Source organism: Eleutherodactylus coqui, chromosome 10 (assembly GCF_035609145.1).
Source record: "Eleutherodactylus coqui strain aEleCoq1 chromosome 10, aEleCoq1.hap1, whole genome shotgun sequence".
Taxonomy (NCBI): domain Eukaryota; kingdom Metazoa; phylum Chordata; class Amphibia; order Anura; family Eleutherodactylidae; genus Eleutherodactylus; species Eleutherodactylus coqui.
The window spans coordinates 102,998,030-103,017,518 of record NC_089846.1 but is presented as its reverse complement, the minus strand read 5'-3'; the positions used below and the strand labels follow the sequence as shown (position 1 = coordinate 103,017,518).

At 45.6% G+C, this 19,489-nt stretch overlaps 1 protein-coding gene across 1 annotated transcript; it reads left to right on the top strand.

Annotated features, from left to right (window-relative positions):
• The first annotated feature begins 876 nt into the window (after positions 1 to 876).
• Positions 877 to 18,971, top strand: LOC136579806 (ankyrin repeat and SOCS box protein 12-like). Its single transcript, XM_066579862.1, has 3 exons — positions 877 to 1,683; positions 5,786 to 5,961; positions 18,679 to 18,971. Exons 1-3 carry the CDS (start codon positions 1,074 to 1,076, stop codon positions 18,694 to 18,696), a joined length of 804 nt encoding a protein of 267 aa, XP_066435959.1. The 5' UTR covers positions 877 to 1,073; the 3' UTR covers positions 18,697 to 18,971.
• Positions 18,972 to 19,489: the final 518 nt, after the last annotated feature.

The window sequence follows — 19,489 nt, the reverse complement described above, 5'->3', positions numbered from 1 at the left end:
TTCTAAGTGCAAAAATAAGTGCTCCCCCTATGTATTGTACCTAATCTAATTCTCTAACTTGCCGGTGTTGTACAAATTTGAAATTTGGCACAACCTTTGTTTAGGTCTTACATAGGAAAAGTAAAAGGGTCACAACTTGATTATTTAATAGTAAGTGCAAAAGTAAGTGACCCCCTATGTAATGTAACTAATAGCACATATCTGAACCGTGCAAACATAAAATTTGCCTCAACTATTCTTTACATCTTAATAGGAAAAGTATAGGGGTTGCAACTTCAATATTCAATTTTAAGTATAAAAAACTGTGAAACTCCACGATACATGACATAGTTCTTTTCTCAGAAACCATAAAGCCTAGGGAAATGATTTGTATACTGAGGAGAATCTACCTCACCTCTATGTGTATATACTGAGAGAATATAACTGACCTCTATGTGTATATACACTGAAGAGAATCTACCTCACTTCTATGTGTGTATATTCTGCAGAGGACATCGGTACATACAGTCTGAGGAGAATACAACGCTCCTCTAAGTGTATACATATTTTATTCCTCGTTTCCTCTGAAGTAACTATGACTTCCTAAATTTTTCTGTGCGAACAACAGATAAACACCTGTACCAAATTAACTCAGGTGAAGCCGGGTATATCAGCTAGTATATATATATATATATATATATATATATATATATATATATATACACACAAGTGTTAAATCAGCTTCAAAATAACTATTCCAGATATTTTATGAATTTCATTCCAAACAAGTGTCATCTATATAAACAGCAGCTGCTTCTACAACTGCACTCTGCTTCTGCCCAACCCATTGCCTCCTGTCCGTCACGTGGCTGTGATGTCATCCAAGGTCCTTTCAGCTTGAAGAATCAGTTGGTGCACAGTAAACCTTCAGGAAATGACTCGGAGGATTGCTGGGAAGAGACTTTATTAACTTGTTCAGACTCTGAAATGAAGGAGACTTTGCTTTCATCTGAAGAGCGCAGAGATATGTAACCCGTTACTTTGTATTGTACATATACGGTCACGGACATTCTGCCTCGATACAAAGAGTCATCATGTTAGCCTTTCTTAGGTCTAGAAAGGAGAAAGCGCTGGAGAGTAAAATCAACACTGCTATACGTGCAAGTAAGCCAGAAAAACTACGTGCGTTACTGTCTAAGGGCATGGACAAAGAAGTTATCAGTGGGAAAGAGCTAGCTGGTTTTCTTAGCCATGCTATAGGACAAGGACAAATTGAATGTGTTGAAGAATTATTAAAAGCTGGAGCCAGCCTACGGGACGAGGGTTTTAATCCGCCTGTATTAGAGGCACTTTTTGTAAAGAACGTCAAAATGCTCAAGCTGCTGTTGGATTATGGAGCAAACACCGATAAAGTGCCTATGGATTGGTTTAGCCCCTTGGGCTTTGCAGCAGAGTTGGGAAAGTTTGACTGCTTTAAAATGTTGCTTCTTTATGGGGCTGACCCTGATTATAACCGTTCCCACCGTGATTTATTATCCGGTACTGCAGATGCTACATCAATGCTAAGAATGTGTCTTGAAAGTTACTATGAAGCCCCATTTGTGGAACTTCTCATCCAGTTTGGTGCTAACATGTACTTACCTGATATTCAGAAAGTCCTCCATCATGATTATGATGGCACAAGACTTCTCAACAGAGAAAAGGGTAATGACATATGTTTCTTCTCAATAGAGGATATTGTATGTGAAGTCTTGTGTTTCATTTCTTTCTTTACGCCCTGTAAAGATTTTCACCTTCTACTTTAGCTTCCCACAACTACCATGTCCCCCGAAAATAAGACCCTGTCTTATAATAATTTTTTGCCCAAAAGAGGTGCTAGGTCTTATTTTTGGGGGAGGTCTTATTATACTCACGTAGCACGCTCGTTCCAGGTCCCTCCTGCTGCTTTCTGGAGTTCTGCTGAGCCATGCCATTGATTGGCCAATTCATAAATCCTGCCTCCACAATGTGCAGCGCTCGATGAACCAATCACAGCCATCGCATAGGTTCCTTGAGGAGCTGCATTGATCAGTTCTTGAGCACTGTTCACCCAATCAGAGCCATGGTTTTCTGGAGGTGGGACTTATGAATCCCGTAACCAGAAAGTAATCTTCTGTGAGCGGCTGAGGACTGCAAGAAGCGTGTTGGAGCTCCGGAGAGCAGCAGGAAGGAGCTGGACTGAGCCTGCTAGGTAATGGTTTTGTTTTTATGTAATGCTGCTAGGGCTTATTTTCAGGGTACGGCTTATATTTCAAGCCCCTCGAATAATCAGGGTAATGCTTATTTTCAGGCTAGGTCTTATTATCAGAGGAAACAGGGTAGCTAGCTCTGATCACAGCAGTAGACTGATTACATGCCATGCTTACTGCAAGTCTAAACAGTCAGATGAAGGGGGTGGACTCCCTCCGATGCTTAATTATTACCGCCCCGTAATGCGATTATGGGGTGCCAATAGATTAGCTTGGTAGCCTGGAGCCTAGTCAAGGTTCTGAAAGGATTAAAATTTTATTTCCTTTTGGCCTCATGCCCACGGCCGAGTCGGATTTCCGCTGCTAGAATCTCGGATGCCCCGCATTAACCTCATACTGACCTGTTCGGCGTCTTCTCCCTCTGCTCTGTGATGTGCAGCTGGTGCACAGTCGTGCATGTGCAGAGCAGAGCCGGCACGTCATCGGAAATGTTTCTGTGTGAGCCTCACAGAGACTCGCACAGAAATAGGACATACTGCGATTTAAATACCACGCGAGTTTTCACGAGGTCAAATCACGGCTGTCTGCATAGGATTGCATAAACGAATGCAATCCTCTGACAGCGTGCCACGGCGGAAATTCTGCGGGAAATATCGCCAAGGAATTTCCATCCGTGGGCATTGGGCCTTTCTCTCTTAAACACTGGCTCATCTATTCTTACCTGTTCTCTATCTGTATGCAAATTTCTCAGATAATGCAAAGTCCTTCCTGCAAAATACAAGATATCTTTTAACCCCTAAAGGACCAGATGCAATAAATATATGGCCTTTGGTCCTGGGCTTTAATCCCAGCCGATTGTACAGTATGGGATTAAAGCCTCTGCTCCTTCAATAAAGTAGTAGCAAATCAGGTCTTTAGCTGTCAGACTCAGCCCAGGAGCCTGAGGACAAGGGAGAAGCAGTTTTTAACTGCTTCTGCCTTCTCCTTTCCCGGGTACATAGTGCTTCCACTATGTGGCCTGACAATCATATGACCGCTGGATGCCCCTGTCACAGTAGAACTGCAGGGTCCTAGCAGACCCTGATTAGCTGTATATCCAAGGATGGGAACAAAAGTGCTTGTGTGAAAAAACTCCTGTTTATTATATAAAAATGTGCTCAATCACAGGAACATGCAGAGAACACGTTTCAGTTCTTACTTGAACCTTGTTCCCATCCTTTGATATATCATGTATAGAAAGCCACTGTGACCGGATGGCAAGTAAAGAGCTTGTGAGTATGCCTGTCAAATGGAACTGAGAGCAGAAGAGTGAAGAGAAAGGTGGGACTCCCTTTTTTTTCCTGACTAGCTGTGCCAGTGACTATTGTCACTACATGGGGATGTTTCTTATGCACCTTTAAATGCCCCAGCATCAGTGGAAAGGTGTGAAATTAAAAAAAAGACAATGTAAATGTTCCCCAGAGATCTTATCTGAAGTCACGGGGAATGAAGATGGTAAAAAATAGTTACAAAAATAAGTTAAAAAAAAATCACAGATTAAAATAAAAATATATACATAAAAAAAAGACCCACTACCGGCGCAAACCACTACCATATGTGCCCTGTAATTCAAAACTATACATATTATATATCAAAATGTTCAAAACAAAATGAGGAACCCATACCTGTACTTTATTTTAGTGTAAATATACTAATTTTAAAAAATACAATTATAAATGTAAAAAATATATAATTTTTTTACTTTTTACTCTTAATAAAACTTAAAAATGAAAAAAAATGTCAGAGTAAAAAGATCTAATATGCTTCAGATAATAGATAATGCCAGGGCATACATTTATATACTAGGGAGAAGTCCCTAAGTTGCACTTCTGTGTGTGGTCTGAAATGGTTGTCCTGACAATTGACTTGGTTATTTGCAATCCTAGTGCAATAAGGCACATAAAAATGAAATAACACAAGCGGGCAAGAATTTTTTTAAGTGGAGTGGGTTCATGTCTATGTGTATCCAAGGGCAGAAGCCAATTAGCCCTTTTGGGGAAAAAATTCCTTCACGACTCCGTAATGGCAATCAGACTGTTCCCTGGATCAACCCCTAATAGTTCCTACCTGCCTGTATACCCGGATTAACAAATAACCTTAGATTTATAGCCTATAATATCCTTCCTCTCCAGAAAGACATCAAGTCAACCAGACAACTTAAAGGGGTTGTCTGGTTACTGGACAACTCCACTTAAATAGGGCTAAAAGGGTTTAAAATAATAAACTGAAACATACTTACCTTTCCGTGGTACCAGGATCCAGTGCTGCAGCCCCGCTGTGGTCCTGGTGATCGTTGTGATCCTTGACGTCACAGGAACTGAGGTGACCATTGCAGCCAATGAGAGATAACAGGACAACCCCTTTTAGGATTGTACTGTATTGTACACCTTAACAATTATGTAACACTGTAAACCTAAACAATCCATCTGTTAGGTCCAGCAGACCAAGGCGTCGTCCTGTCTCCTAAGTCTGTTTCTATATCTTTCAGCATTCACTGGGTTACTTTGTCTGGCTTCTTCCCCCAACCTGTGGGGATTTGCAATCAGCTTCCTATTTAAACCATTCAGACCTTACCCATAATGCTTGGTGTTGATGTTCATTCCCTGAGTGACTTCATGCAAGATGCTGGTGCAGCTATCCTGTCTGTATACAGTCTTATGTGTTGCCTTTACTAGTTTATATTGTGTCTTTGTGTGTTCCCAGTTCCCTGCATGTCTTTCTGCTTGGTTCTGTTTCTATTTCTATTTCCTGTATCTGTGACCTCTGCACAGTACTGGCTCAGTTTCCATCTTACATCCTCTCCTGCAAGTCTGCGCTGTTTGGTAGATCTATCTTTGGTTTCCCATCCTCACCAGGTAGGTAGGGAGGTCTGGGAGCCGGGCCTGGATCTCTCCACCACCAGGAGTATCAACAGGACGGGGATATCTAGTCCATCTGAGTTTAGGGCAAGGCCCACTCTCCCTCTTTGTACCGAGTACTCGCATGTCCTCAGTCTTCACCTCGGTGTCAGCTGTCTATCCTGCCGGGTTGTTCCACTCGGCAGGGTGACACAGTGGATCCACCAAACACTTCGTAACACTGCCATATTGCAGACCAAGCAATGTTGCCATAATGTACAAAGTGTAGAGAAGGTCAAGTAAAAATTAGATTTACCTATTTGATACAAAATGAAGACAATCTCCATGTGACATCTCATTTTTATACAGGCCTGAAGTCTAGGTCTGTATCAGGACCTTTAACCCTGTAACTGCCTCTTCTTTTGTATGTCCCAAGTATAATAGAAGGAAACTACTACAAAGAACAACAAAGAACATCAAACCTTTAAAAAAGAAAAACATACACAATAAAGATATTTAAAGACAAAACAGATTATTGGCTTTATACTCAGATTCCCATTATATGGATTATTGTCTCTCTCATTGAACACATTTTTCCTTCTTTGCGCTAATTCTATAATGTCTTCCTGTATAGATCGCTGTAGTGTACAGTAGTGTCAGACTGCAATGTCATCCTGTACTCTGGTCTTATCTTCTGTACAGCTCATCCGAGATCCCTGAAGTCTCAGTGTCGTATTGCCATAAGAAGGCGGCTAAAACAAGTGGGGAAGCTTCGTCTCATTGACCAGATAGACATCCCTGATCAGCTGGCGAAATACTTACAGCACCACAATCTGCTGTTCGGCCCACAAGAGCCCGTACAATGTATCCGTCCTAAGGTAATAATGTGTAGCTTTAATCTTATAAGATAAATTTAGGGACGACGCTCCAATGACCACGTCAGTATACAAAAAGATGATGGTAATGGTGGTAGTAGAAATCTCACCTATGGCCAAGTTCAAAAAATTGACCATAGGCTAATATAGATGACCTTATTAGGATAGAGAGTGAGCTGTTCAAGATTTTTTGTATCCACCGAAGTAGAGAGAAAACGGCTCAAGACACCAGAAAGTGTATAAAACAATGCAGGAAGGACAAAATGGCAAACAGAAAGACTTATGCTCAGTAGAAACTCTGATACAGGTCTCAAAATGGTATAGAAAGGATAAGGAAGGATACCTTACTATTGTTATAGATTGGTACTAATTAGAGATGAGCGAGCGTACTCGTCCGAGCTTGATGCTCGTTCGAGTATTAGGGTACTCGAGATGCTCATTGCTCGAGACGAGCACCACGCGGTGTTCGAGTCACTTCCAATTTCTTCCCAGAAAAGTTTGTGCCGTTTTCTGGCCAATAGAAACACAGGGAAAGCATTACAACTTCCTCCTGTGAAGTTCCAGCCCTATCCCACCCCCCTGCAGTGAGTGGCTGGGGAGATCAGGTGACACCCGAGTATATAAACTGGGGCCGGCCGCGGCTCGCCACAGATGCACGCTGAGAGACATTAGGGAAAGTGCCGTCCTGCTGTAGCTGCTATTGGGAGAGTGTTAGGCTGTTATCTTCGTCTTCAAGAACCCCAACGGTCCTTCTTAGGGTCACATCTGACCGTGTGCAGTACTGTTGAGGCTGCTTTTAGCAGTTTTGCACATTTTTTTTTTTGTATATCGGGCATGCAGACCATAGCGTCCTCAGTCTGCAGTCATTTTACTGAGTATAGGGGCAGTACTGGTGAGGCAGGGACAGTGGTACAGGGAAAGAGATATACTGGCTATATAGGCAGTGGGCTTTTTCAAAAAAATTGGAAAAAAAATCTTTGGGCTGCCTGTGACCGTGTTCAGTTTACTGCGTGTCTGCTGGGGGGTAGTAGTCGCTCACTATTACCCAGCTAGGTGTTACTGCAGCCTTGCGCATTATTTTTTCTGGCTGCACTGTGCTTTCAATAACCACAGTCATCCTCCAACAGGGAAATCCATATACAGGCTATATAGGCAGTGGGCTTTTTCCCAAAAATTGGAAAAAAATACTATATTTGGGCTGCCTGTGACCGTCTTCAGTTTACTGCGTGTCTGCTGGGGGTAGTAGTTGCTCATTATTACCCAGCCAAGCCTGTGACCGTGTACAGTTTACTGCGTGTCTGCTGGGAGTAGTAGTCGCTCATTATTACCCAGCTAAGCGTTACAGCAGGCTTGCGCATAATTGTTTCCTGGCTCTGCTGTGTCCATTACATGATCGCCGTCATCCCGCCAGAGGGAAAGAGTATACATATATACGCTGCATACGGTGTCTGTCTGGTTTTTCACCTCACCATTTTAAAAAATTGAAGCAAAATGTTAAGGCCTACCACTGGCCTTTGGCCACTTGACTGGTTCTTCGCTGTGAATTCCAGTAGCTCAGTCATACGCACCTAGGTCTCACTACAGGCTTGCGCATAATTGTTTCCTGGCTCTGCTGTGTCCGTTACATGATCGCCGTTATCCCGCCAGAGGGAAAGAGTATACATATATACGCTGCATACGGTGTCTGTCTGTTTTTTCACCTCACCATTTTAAAAAATTGAAGCAAAATACTTAAGGCCTACCACTGGCCTTTGGCCACTTGACTGGTTCTGCCCTGTGAATTCCAGTAGCTCAGTCATACGCACCTAGGTCTCACTACAGGCTTGCGCATAATTGTTTCCTGGCTCTGCTGTGTCCGTTACATGATCGCCGTCATCCTGCCAGAGGGAAAGAGTATACATATATACGCTGCATATGGTGTCTGTCTGGTTTTTCACCTCACCATTTAAAAAAATTAAAGCAAAATACTTAAGGCCTACCACTGGCCTTTGGCTACTTGACTGGTTCTTCGCTGTGAATTCCAGTAGCTCAGTCATATGCACCTAGGTCTCACTACAGGCTTGTGCATAATTGTTTCCTGGCTCTGTTGTGCGGTCCGTAAGCAAAGTCAGCCTCCAACCACAGGCCAATAAGCGGCAGATTTAATTACAGTGTTCTGTTTCTGCACTACTCGTAATACATCATGCTGAGGGGTAGGGGTAGGCCTAGAGGACGTGGACGTGGATGCGGGCGAGGACGCGGAGGCCCAAGTCAGGGTGTGGGCACAGGCCGAGCTCCTGGTCCAGGTGTATCGCAGCCGACTGCTGCGGGATTAGGAGAGAGGCAAGTTTCTGGGGTCCCCAGATTCATCTCACCATTAATGGGTCCACGCGGTAGACCTTTATTAGAAACTGAGCAGTGTGAGCAGGTCCTGTCGTGGATGGCAGAAAGTGCATCCAGCAATCTATCGACCACCCAGACTTCTACGCCGTCCACTGCTGCATCCCTGAATCCTCTCGCTGCTGCTCCTCCCTTCTCCCAGCCTCCTCCCTCCCAGCAAATGACACATTCAGAAAAGCAGGCAGACTCCCAGGAACTGTTCTCGGGTCCCGGCCTTGAGTGCGAAAAAATGGATCCTCTATCACCTGAGGAGTTTGTCGTGACCGATGCCAAACCTTTGGAAAGTTCCCGGGATCCGGGTGAGGAGACTGGGGACTTCCGGCAACTGTCTCAAGAGCTTTCAGTGGGTGAGGAGGACGATGACGATGAGACACAGTTGTCTATCACTCAGGTAGTAGTAATTGCAGTAAGTCCGAGGGAGGAGCGCACAGAGGATTCGGACGAAGAGCAGCTGGACGATGAGGTGACTGACCCCACCTGGTTTGCTAAGCCTACTGAGGACAGGTCTTCAGAGGGGGAGGCAAGTGCAGCGGAAGGGCAGGTTGGAAGAGGCAGTGCGGTGGCCAGGGGTAGAGGCAGGGCCAGACCGAATAATCCACCGTTTCCCAAAGCGTCCCCTCGCGCCATGCCACCCTGCAAAGGCCGAGGTGCTCAAAGGTGTGGCAGTTTTTCACTGAGAGTGCAGACGACCGACGAACTGTGGTGTGCAAGGTTTGTTGCGCCAAGATCAGCCGGGGAGCCACCACCACCAGCCTCACCACCAACAGCATGCGCAGGCATATGATGGCCAAGCACCCCACAAGGTGGGACGAAGGCCGTTCACCGCCTCTGGTTTGCACCACTGCCTCTCCCCCTGTGCCCCAACCTGCCACTAAGATCCAACCCCCCTCTCAGGACATAGGCACGACCGTCTCCCGGCCTGCACCCACACCCTCACCTCCGCTGTCCTCGGCCACATCCAGCAATGTCTCTCAGCGCAGCGTCCAGCCATCGCTAGCGCAACTGTTTGAGCGCAAGCGCAAGTACGCCGCCACGCACCCGCACGCTCAAGCGTTAAACGCGCACATAGCCAAATTGATCAGCCTGGAGATGCTGCCGTATAGGCTTGTGGAAACGGAGGCTTTCAAAAACATGATGGCGGCGGCGGCCCCGCGCTACTCAGTTCCCAGTCGCCACTACTTTTCCCGATGTGCCGTCCTAGCCCTGCACGACCACGTCTCCCGCAACATTGTACGCGCCCTCACCAACGCGGTTACTGGCAAGGTCCACTTAACAACGGACACGAGGACAAGCACAGGCGGGCAGGGCCACTATATCTCCCTGACGGTACATTGGATGAATTTAGTGGAGGCTGGGACTGAGTCAGAGCCTGGGACCGCCCACGTCCTACCCAACCCCAGAATTGCGGGCCCCAGCTCAGTGCTGGTATCTGCGGCGGTGTATGCTTCCTCCACTAAACCACCCTCTTCCTCCTCCTCCTCCTACGCAACCTCTGTCTCGCAATCAAGATGTGTCAGCAGCAGCATGTCACCAGCAGTCGGTGTCGCGTGGCGTGGCAGCACAGCGGTGGGCAAGCGTCAGCAGGCCGTGCTGAAACTACTCAGCTTAGGAGAGAAGAGGCACATGGCCCACGAACTGCTGCAGGGTCTGACAGAGCAGACCGACCGCTGGCTTTCGCCGCTGAGCCTCCAACCGGGCATGGTCGTGTGTGACAACGGCCGTAATCTGGTGGCGGCTCTACAGCTCGGCAGCCTCACGCACGTGCCATGCCTGGCCCACGTCTTTAATTTGGTGGTTCAGCGGTTTCTGAAAAGCTACCCACACTTGTCAGACCTGCTCGGAAAGGTGCGCCGGGTCAGCGCACATTTCCGCAAGTCCAACACGGACGCTGCCACCTTGCGGACCCTGCAACATCGGTTTAATCTGCCAGTGCACCGACTGCTGTGCGATGTGCCCACACGGTGGAACTCTACGCTCCACATGTTGGCCAGGCTCTATGAGCAGCGTAGAGCTATAGTAGAATACCAACTCCAACATGGGCGGCGTAGTGGGAGTCAGCCTCCTCAATTCTTTAAAGAGGAGTGCGCCTGGATGGCAGATATCTGCCAGGTCCTTGGAAAGTTTGAGGAGTCCACCCTGATGGTGAGCGGCGATGCTGCAATCATTAGCGTCACCATTCCCCTGCTATGCCTGTTGAGAAGTTCCCTGCAAAGCATAAAGGCTGATGCTTTGCGGGCGGAAACGGAGGCGGGGGAAGACAGTATGTCGCTGGATAGACAGAGCACCCTCATGTCTATATCTCAGCGCGTGGAGGAGGAGGAGGAGGAGGGGGAGGAGCCTGAGGAGGAAGAGACAGCTGAGCCCACTGCAGAGGGTGCCCATGCAGCTTGCCTCTCCTCCATTCAGCGTGTATGGCCTGAGGAGGAGGAGGAGGAGGAGGATACTCAAAGTGATCGTCCTAGTGAGGACAGCCATATGTTGCGTCCAGGTACCCTGGCACACATGGCTGACTTTATGTTAGCATGCCTTTCTCGTGACCCTCGTGTTAGACGCATTCTGGCCACTACGGATTACTAGGTGTACACGCTGCTCGACCCACAGTATAAGGAGAACCTTTCCACTCTCATTCCCGAAGAGGAAAGGGGTTTGAGAGTGATGCAATACCACAGGGCCCTGGTGGACAAACTGATGGTAAACTTCCCATCTGACAGCGCTAGTGGCAGTGGCGCAGTTCCGAGGGCCACGTAGAAGGGGAGGCGCGGAGATCAGGCAGCATGTTCAGCGCTGGCAGGGGAACACTCTCCAAGGCCTTTGCCAGCTTTATGGCTCCCCAGCAAGACTGTCTCACACCTCCCCAGTCCAGGCTGAGTCGGAGGGAGCACTGTAAGAAGATGGTGGTGAGGGAGTACGCAGCCGATCGTACCACCGTCCTCCGTGACGCCTCTGCTCCGTATAACTACTGGGTGTCAAAGCTGGACACGTGGCCCGAACTCGCGCTGTATGCCCTGGAGGTGTTGGCGTGCCCTGCGGCTAGTGTCTTGTCAGAGAGGGTGTTTAGTGCAGCTGGGGGAATCATCACGGACAAGCGTACCTGCCTGTCAACTGACAGCGCCGACAGGCTTACACTCATAAAGATGAACAAAGCCTGGATTTCCCCAGACTTCTCTTCTCCACCAGCGGACAGCAGCGCTACCTAAAGAACTTTGTCAATCTGTGTATGGTATTCGTCCTCCTCCTCCGGCTCCTCCTCCTGAAACCTCTCGTAATCACCGCGAATGGGCAATTTTTCTGTGGGCCAAAAGGCTCATATAACTTTTCTAAATAATATTTATCTGTTTCAATTCTCATTAAAGCATTGAAACTTCCACCTGAACCTTTTGTTTTTTAGACTGGGCTGCCTCCAGGCCTAGTTACAAATTAAGCCACAGTACGCTAAGCGATTAATGGGTTTCACCTGCCCTCTGGGTTGGGCATGGGCAATTTTTCTGGGGTACGTTTGTACTGTCGGTACAACAATTTTTCAGGCCCTCGCCTACAATGTAATCCAAGTAATTTTTATGGGCTTCGCCTGCACTCATGGTACACCACTGTGTCTGGGGTTGGCCTACACTTGTGCTACAGAAATGTAACTCTGTTCTGCCTACCTATACTTCTGCCACAGTAATGCTACAGGGGTCTGACTATACTTTAGCAACAGAAATGTTACTTTGGTCTGCCGATACTTCTGCTCCTGAAATGTTACCTTGGTTGGTGTATACTGTTACTACTGTAATTTTACTAATACTGGGCTCTGCCCATAATGCTTCAACGGAAATGTTACTGGTGCAGGTCTATACTGCTATAACAGAAATGTAACTAATAGTGGGCTTTGCCCATACTGCTTCTACGTTACTGTTGCTGGGGCCTGTCTATACTCCTACTACTGAAATCTTACCAATACTACGCACTCCCTACACTGGCCAGGGAAAGGTGAATCTACTGCTTTGTCTCTACTGCTTCTACGTTGCTGTTGCTGGGGTCTGTCTATACTGATACTACTGAAATGTTACTGGGGTCTGTGTATACTGCTGCAAATGAAATGTTAGTGGGGTCTGTCCTCACTGCTGTCAATGAAATGTTACAGGGGTTTGTGCATACTCTTACCGCTGAAATGTTACTAATTCTCGGCTCTGCCTATACTGCTGCTACTGTAATGTTACAGGTTAGTGGAAACGGAGGCTTCCCAAAGACATGATGGTGGCGAGGCCACGCTACTAGGTTCCGAAGGCGCGACAACTTTTCAGCGACGCGGTCACTGGGAAGGTGCATATAACCACGGAGACGGGGACAGGACACGTACTGCCTCAAAAACTTTCCCGTCCTCCTCCTCCAACTATGAAAACATTCTTGGCCGAAGCCCACCTGCATTTAATCTGACGTTAGCTCTGCTGTCCAGGGCACTGCAATGGGATATATTTATGTACCGCCGGTGGCTTCCTGGGACCCACCCATGCTGTCGGTCCACACGGAGTTGTAACTGCATGTGTCTACTTATAAAGAACCCCAGTCTGACTGGGGCATGCAGTGTGGGCCGAAGCCCACCTGCATTAAACATGACATTACCTCAGCTGTGCTGAGCACTGCAATGGTATATATTTATGTACCGCCGGTGGGTTCCAGGGAGCCACCAATGTTGTCGGTCCACAGGGACTTCACATAGGGGATTTGTACCTGCCTGTGTCTATGTATTAAGAACCCCGGTCAGGTTGGGCATGCAATGTGGGCCGAAGCCCACCTGCATTTAATCTGACGTTACTTCAGCTGTGCTGGGCAATGCAATGGGATTTATTTATGTACCGCCGGTGGCTTCCTGGGACCCTCCCATGCTGTTGGTTCACACGGACTTCACAATAGGGAGTTGTACCTGCCTGTGTCTACTTATAAAAAACCCCAGTCTGACTGGGGCATGCTGTGTGGGCCGAAACCCACCTGCATTTAATCTGACGTTAGCTCTGCTGTCCAGGGCACTGCAATGGGATATATTTATGTACCGCTGGTGGGTTCCAGGGAGCCACCCATGCTGTGGGTGCACACGGAATTTCCATTGTGGAGTTGTACCTGCCTGTGACTATTTATAAAAAACCCCGGTCTGACTGGGGCATGCAGTGTGGGCCGAAGCCCACCTGTATTTAATCTGACGTTAGCTCTACTATCCGTGGCACTGCAATGGGACAAACTACAGGAGCAATACAGCGCTAATGAGACGTGCACAGCTACGCTAGCATAGGAGTCCGCTGTAGGCCCGCGATTGCTGAGGGTTTGTGCAGAGGCCTATGTCCTTGGTGCAGTGACAGTCCGCTTCCTGCCTAGGATTGCTGAAGCTGTGGGCCGAGGCCTATGTCGTGGGCGCGGTGCAAGTCTGCCATGTTTGGCCGCTCAGATCAATTTTTTGTTCATGTCTTGGGCTTCCTAGGACCCCCCTATGCTGTTGGTGCAAACTTAGTTCCCATTGCGGTGTTTGACCTGTCTGGCACAAAGACACTGACTGACTTGGGTAGGGGGCAGAGCGCAGACGGCTTTCCCCTTACAGTGTGGATTGAGCTATGCGACACCTTGACAGAATGAATACTGTGTGGTACACGGATTCCCCATTGCTCTGCCCACGTTTGCAGCTCCTGACGGAGGTGGCACAGGATTGGATGTCTCATTGGTTCTGTACAGCATTGTGGGCTATCGCCCTGCCCCTTTTAAAGAGGGTCGCTGCCTGGCCCTGCCAACCCTCTGCAGTGTGTGCCTCCGGTTCCTCCTCATGGCTGACGCACTTATAAATAGATATGAGGGTGGTGTGGCTGTGAGGCCAGCGTGTGGCATGAGGGCAGCTGAAGGCTGCGCAGGGACACTTTGGTGTGCGCTGTGGACACTGGGTCGTGCGGAGGGGGGGGGTTGGGCAGCATGTAACCCAGGAGAAGAGGCAGGGGTGTGTCCTGCAGGCAGTGATTGTGCTTTGTTGGAGGTAGTGTGGTGCTTAGCTAAGGTGTGCCTTGCTAATGAGGGTTTGTCTGAAGTAAAAATTGGTAGGGGGGGGCCACTCTTGCCGCTATTGTGGCTTAATAGTGGGACCTGGGAACCTGAAATGCAGCCCAGCATGTTGCCCCTCGCCTGCCCTATCCGTTTCTGTGTCGTTTCCAGCACTTTCTTGGGTTTTGCAGATTTTCACCAATGAAAACCTTAGAGAGCAGCGGCGATATACAAAAATGCTCGAGTCGCCCATTGACTTCAATGGGGTTCGTTACTCGAAACGAACCCTTGAGCATCGCGGAAAGTTCGACTCGAGCAACGAGCACCCGAGCATTTTGGTGCTCGCTCATCTCTAGTACTAATATAACTAATGATGAATCTCCTCCCCCTTCCTGATTAGTAGGTATAGGGCCTGCGGCCTGGGCATGCACGGAAGAATCACACTGAAACCTGCTGTTCAGCTAAATGAAACTTCTTTATTCTAATCAAGCTGCATTGGGTTTTATGGACAGTGGGCATGGTTAATACGTCATAAAGTACGAATCTGCAGCTGATTGGTTATTGCCTTAATATGGGTCTCTTCCTCCAGGAGCGGAGGTCTTATCTCGGTTGCATTCCTGGATGGAGGCGCCATATTTAGTAAAATGTTAGAAACACGGTGGGAGGGGGTGAGGAGAGGGAGTAGTTAGTCAGCACTTTCACACCAGAAGCTGTGTTAGTGTAGAGGAGAGGCACATATTTGCAATGGGAATTTTACTTAGTTTATTACAGTCCATTACACTAATTGTGTGTGTGTGGGGGGGGGGGGGAGGAGGTCTCTCCTTGAGGCCTACCCTAGATGCAATAAGAGCTGAAAGAATTATCAGTGATCTGCAGTCCTGCTGTGTAAGTCCCTTAGAGGGACACAGATGGTGTAAAAATAAGAGAAAAATAAAGTACAAAAAATTATAATGTTAATAAAACTTTTTTTATGCTTTTTCTCATGTTAGCATAAAAAGTTTTTTTTAAAGTTAAAGATCCCACATATTTGGTATCAACTCATCCATAACGACGCGTACAATAAATTGAACATGCTTTTTATCCTGCACGGAAAAAATTGTTAAAAAAATGCTAAAAAACTGAGGCAAAATGCTAATTTTCTGCATTTTGCCTCCTAAAGAATGCAATAAAAGTGATCAGAAAACACATGTACCAATAAAAACTACAGCTCGTCTCGCAAAAAATAAGCCCTCAGAGAGCTCCGTCCATGGAAAAATAAAAAAGTTATAGCACTTTGAATGCAGTGAGTTTAGAAAAAAAAAATTCCAAAAAAAGGGTTTTTATTGTGGAAAAGTAGAAAAACCTAACAAAAATATAAGATTTTTGATATTGTTGTAACCGTACTGGTTACAACGGCAGAATTGATGCGTTTTCTCTCCCTACGATCATAAAAAAAATAATAAAAGTTTTACAATCTAGTCTATGTAACCAAAAGTGGTACCAATAGCAACTACAGCTCGCCACGCAAAAAACAAGCCCTTATACGGCCGTGGACATGGAGATTTAAAAAAAAAAACTCTTTTGGTCCCCAACGCCAAAATAGGCCGTGTCATTAAGGGGTTAAAGCCATATGTTTGTAAACACATGGTTAAAAAATGTTTTTGTATATAAGCAAACTACTGGGTTGATGGAAAAATGGATTTATAAATAAAATTTTATGGCGTGATGTAGTGTCACATGACACATAAATTAAGACACATGATTAGTAATGTTGAATTATAAAGGCGAATTGGTGCCACAATCATTTTTAAATGCAGAAAAGACAAATGAATAAACAGTTGCATTGTTGAATATATAAAAATAAGAAAGATTGCATTGTCGATTAATTATAGCAGTGCCTATAGGGATATATAAAAAATATATAAAAAAGCATTGCCGAAAGACGAAATATATTTAATAATTCATATATATAAGAAATATGTAAAAAATAATGTAGAATATATATAAAAACACAAAAAAATAAAATAAAAATTAATTCAATCCTGCAAAACATTTTTTCAAAATGCCATAACAAATAAGAAGAGACATGACCCGTAAATCATAAATCAGATTTTCTCAACAATTTCGATCAAGCCTTTGGGCACCAAACAGATCAGGGAAAAGATCCAGAACATATCTTTCTTTTTGAGGGTAAAGTCAGATGAGCGTTTTTTGTGCGCACCTACATGCGCAAGAAAATACGTGGCTGATAGAACCATTGGTTTCCTATGATGTGTTCACATGGCTGTCTTTTATAGCCGCAATACTCGCAGTTGCAAAAGATAGGACATCCGTGCACCGGGAAGGTGCACATAAAGATTCCCCGTAGGGAGTCCCCTCATCACTAAACACTGCAACAGCACTGTCACAGTGTTCAGTGATGATGGGACTCCCTGCGGATATGAAGGAATCCCCTGCCACAGCTATGACAGCTATGACAGCTGTGGCAAAGAAACGCGATATTGATTTGCAGGCAACCCCCACAGTGATTTTCAGGGAAGGGATTGAAATATCAGCCCTTCCCTGAAAATCATCCCTAGCTGCTGTTAAAAATTAGGAAAAAAAAAAACATCACCTCTTTTCCGCTGTCGGGGCTCTGGTGCGTCTCTGGGCTGGTGATTTTAAAATCCCCACCTCTTGAAAGTGCTGGTCTGATTGGGTGAGCGCTCAGCCAATCACAGGTAGTGCTCAGCCATTCATTGAATGACAGCTGAGCACTGCCTGTGATTAGTCAGAGCGCTCAGCCAATCAGAGGCAGTGCTCAGCCATTCCTTGAATTCAATGACTTGACTGTGAAACATTTCTATAAACTGACCTTTATTATCTAATGGATAAAAGTGACTTTTTTGGCTTCAGGTCTATGGGAATAGGGTCGATTAAATCAAATTCTTTCTGTGGATATACAGATGCATCACACAAAGCTGAATTAGACTGGAAAATGTCTCTGTAGAGTATGTTTTCTTGTAACTTGGCGAAGGTTGACAAAGAGCTGGAAGGGATCTGAGGGTCTAGAGGGACAAAATGATAGGCCTTGGGACAGAATCTCCACCTCCAAGGTGCTCAATTGGTGTTTGCATAGATTGTAAATACCAAATTTCTTATAGGATTCTGGACTCAAAGTGAATGGTAATGATGGTTGGTCTTTTATTTGTTGTGGTCTATTCCTATTTCTTCCCCTTTTTTTCTCCTTCTCATTGTTCTGCCCTCTTTCAGGTCTATTGTGTTCCCATTGATGGTGTGTAGAACTGTGTGATCTTGCCCCGTACTATTGGAGGGGAGCTCCCTATGGTAGCTATCTGTGTATTTTTTTGTTGTATCTGTGCCTCAGAGGTTCGGTCTTGATCTCTGTGGGAAAGTAGGTTCTATTCTCCATGGAGTCTGTTTGAAGCAAGATGTGAGAGTTTGGGTGTTAACTCTAAAAAAGAATGGGTGGTGGGGTAACCTTGGTGATGCGAATATGATAGGATTGTGTCAACTGGAAGGGGTGAACTAGTGGTTTTATTATACTCTTGTGGCATTGTAGAACCAATGGCACCAGCTGGAGTGGATAATGACCTGATTTTAACCACTGCAGATGTGGTGGTGGTATTTTTGTACTCTCAATTTAGTACTTGTTTTCTCAGCAAACACATTTATGCCATATCCATGGGATTACACAGTCCTCTCCAGTTCTATCTCTGCCTGAATGTGGAGGCTCTCTGACCCTGCAAAACAGCCTGCAAAACAGGTGTCAGGGGTCTCTGTACAACCAGTAGGTGAGGATCCCAAAGTTTGGAATCCTACCTATCAGACATTTATGGCATATCTTGTGGATATATCCAACACTATATCTTGTATACTTTGATATATTCACTAATGAACTTTGCACATTTAGTCACTGTAAGGCATACCATGTTACATCTGTACAGTTGTATACATTTGACATTGATTCCCATTGAAAAAACATACAACACATTTCTCTTTGGATACTTGCATATTCCATAGCATAGATTTTCAATACAGTTTAGACAAACCAACACCAAAGAATATCATCCAGATGTACGATAAAAGTCACTGGTATGACTTGTATTTGGCTACTGATAGCCTGCAGGTATGTTAGATATTTATACCAGAATGTCTGCATACATGATGCAAACGTGGAGTGAATGTAATCTGAGATACAGTAAAAGTTTAGATTATCTGTAATATAAGATGTCATGTTTCTTCCCACTTCATATCTTTGTCGGTCCATATATCTACTAGTATTAGTTGTACCATTTTCGCCTGTTTTTCTTTCTGTTCATCCACCAGTTAGCGTCAACTGAATGTCTGCTTTTGTCTCAACAGATTTCCGTGTGTCCATAATACATCTTATGGACCACCAGGAAGCCAAAGAGATGAGAGGACCTCCAGTGACTGCTCATAGTAACCACCGTGGATGGAGGGGATACTGATATTTTGTTACCAAAGAATCCCTAACTTACTGTGCACATCCTATCATACTGCCTTTACCTTCCTATCTAATCCTGCATTTATTGTGGACTGATGACAATAAGATCACACAAAGCTACAATGCTTGTCAGCAATCACCACCTAAATAAAGGGGCGCACCAAGACTCCTAGCTGGAGAACATCAAAAAGTGTATTATTTTAGACTCACTAACACCCTAGTCTTCGTATAGCAGCACTAGTCATGTTGTAAGACTTTTTAAAGTGGTATATTTGTTTAAGAATTTCATCGCAAATCCATGAGAAACGAAATAGCGAAGCCTGCCTGACTGTTCCCATAAGTCTCAACCAGGACCTGCAGCTATCAGATTTGGACCTGAATCTTTCAGATTTGCACACATACGTTCATTATGCCACCAAAGACTCAGATAGAAATATCCTATAAAAGGTAAAACATTGACAGAGGCAGATTGGGAACCTAATGAAGCTCAGGGAAAAAAGTTACATAGAAGCTTTATGTTTTAGGTGGACCCAAAGCAGCAGCAAGTAGGGCAAACACAAGTAGGCACGGATCAAAGCCACAGCCACATAGGAGAAAAGAAGGCTATAGAGCATCCATAATTCACTGACACACATTTTCTGTGAAACACAGAGTATGTTAGGACTGCAGATATATATATTAAGATATCACCTATTTTTAACTCTTTAA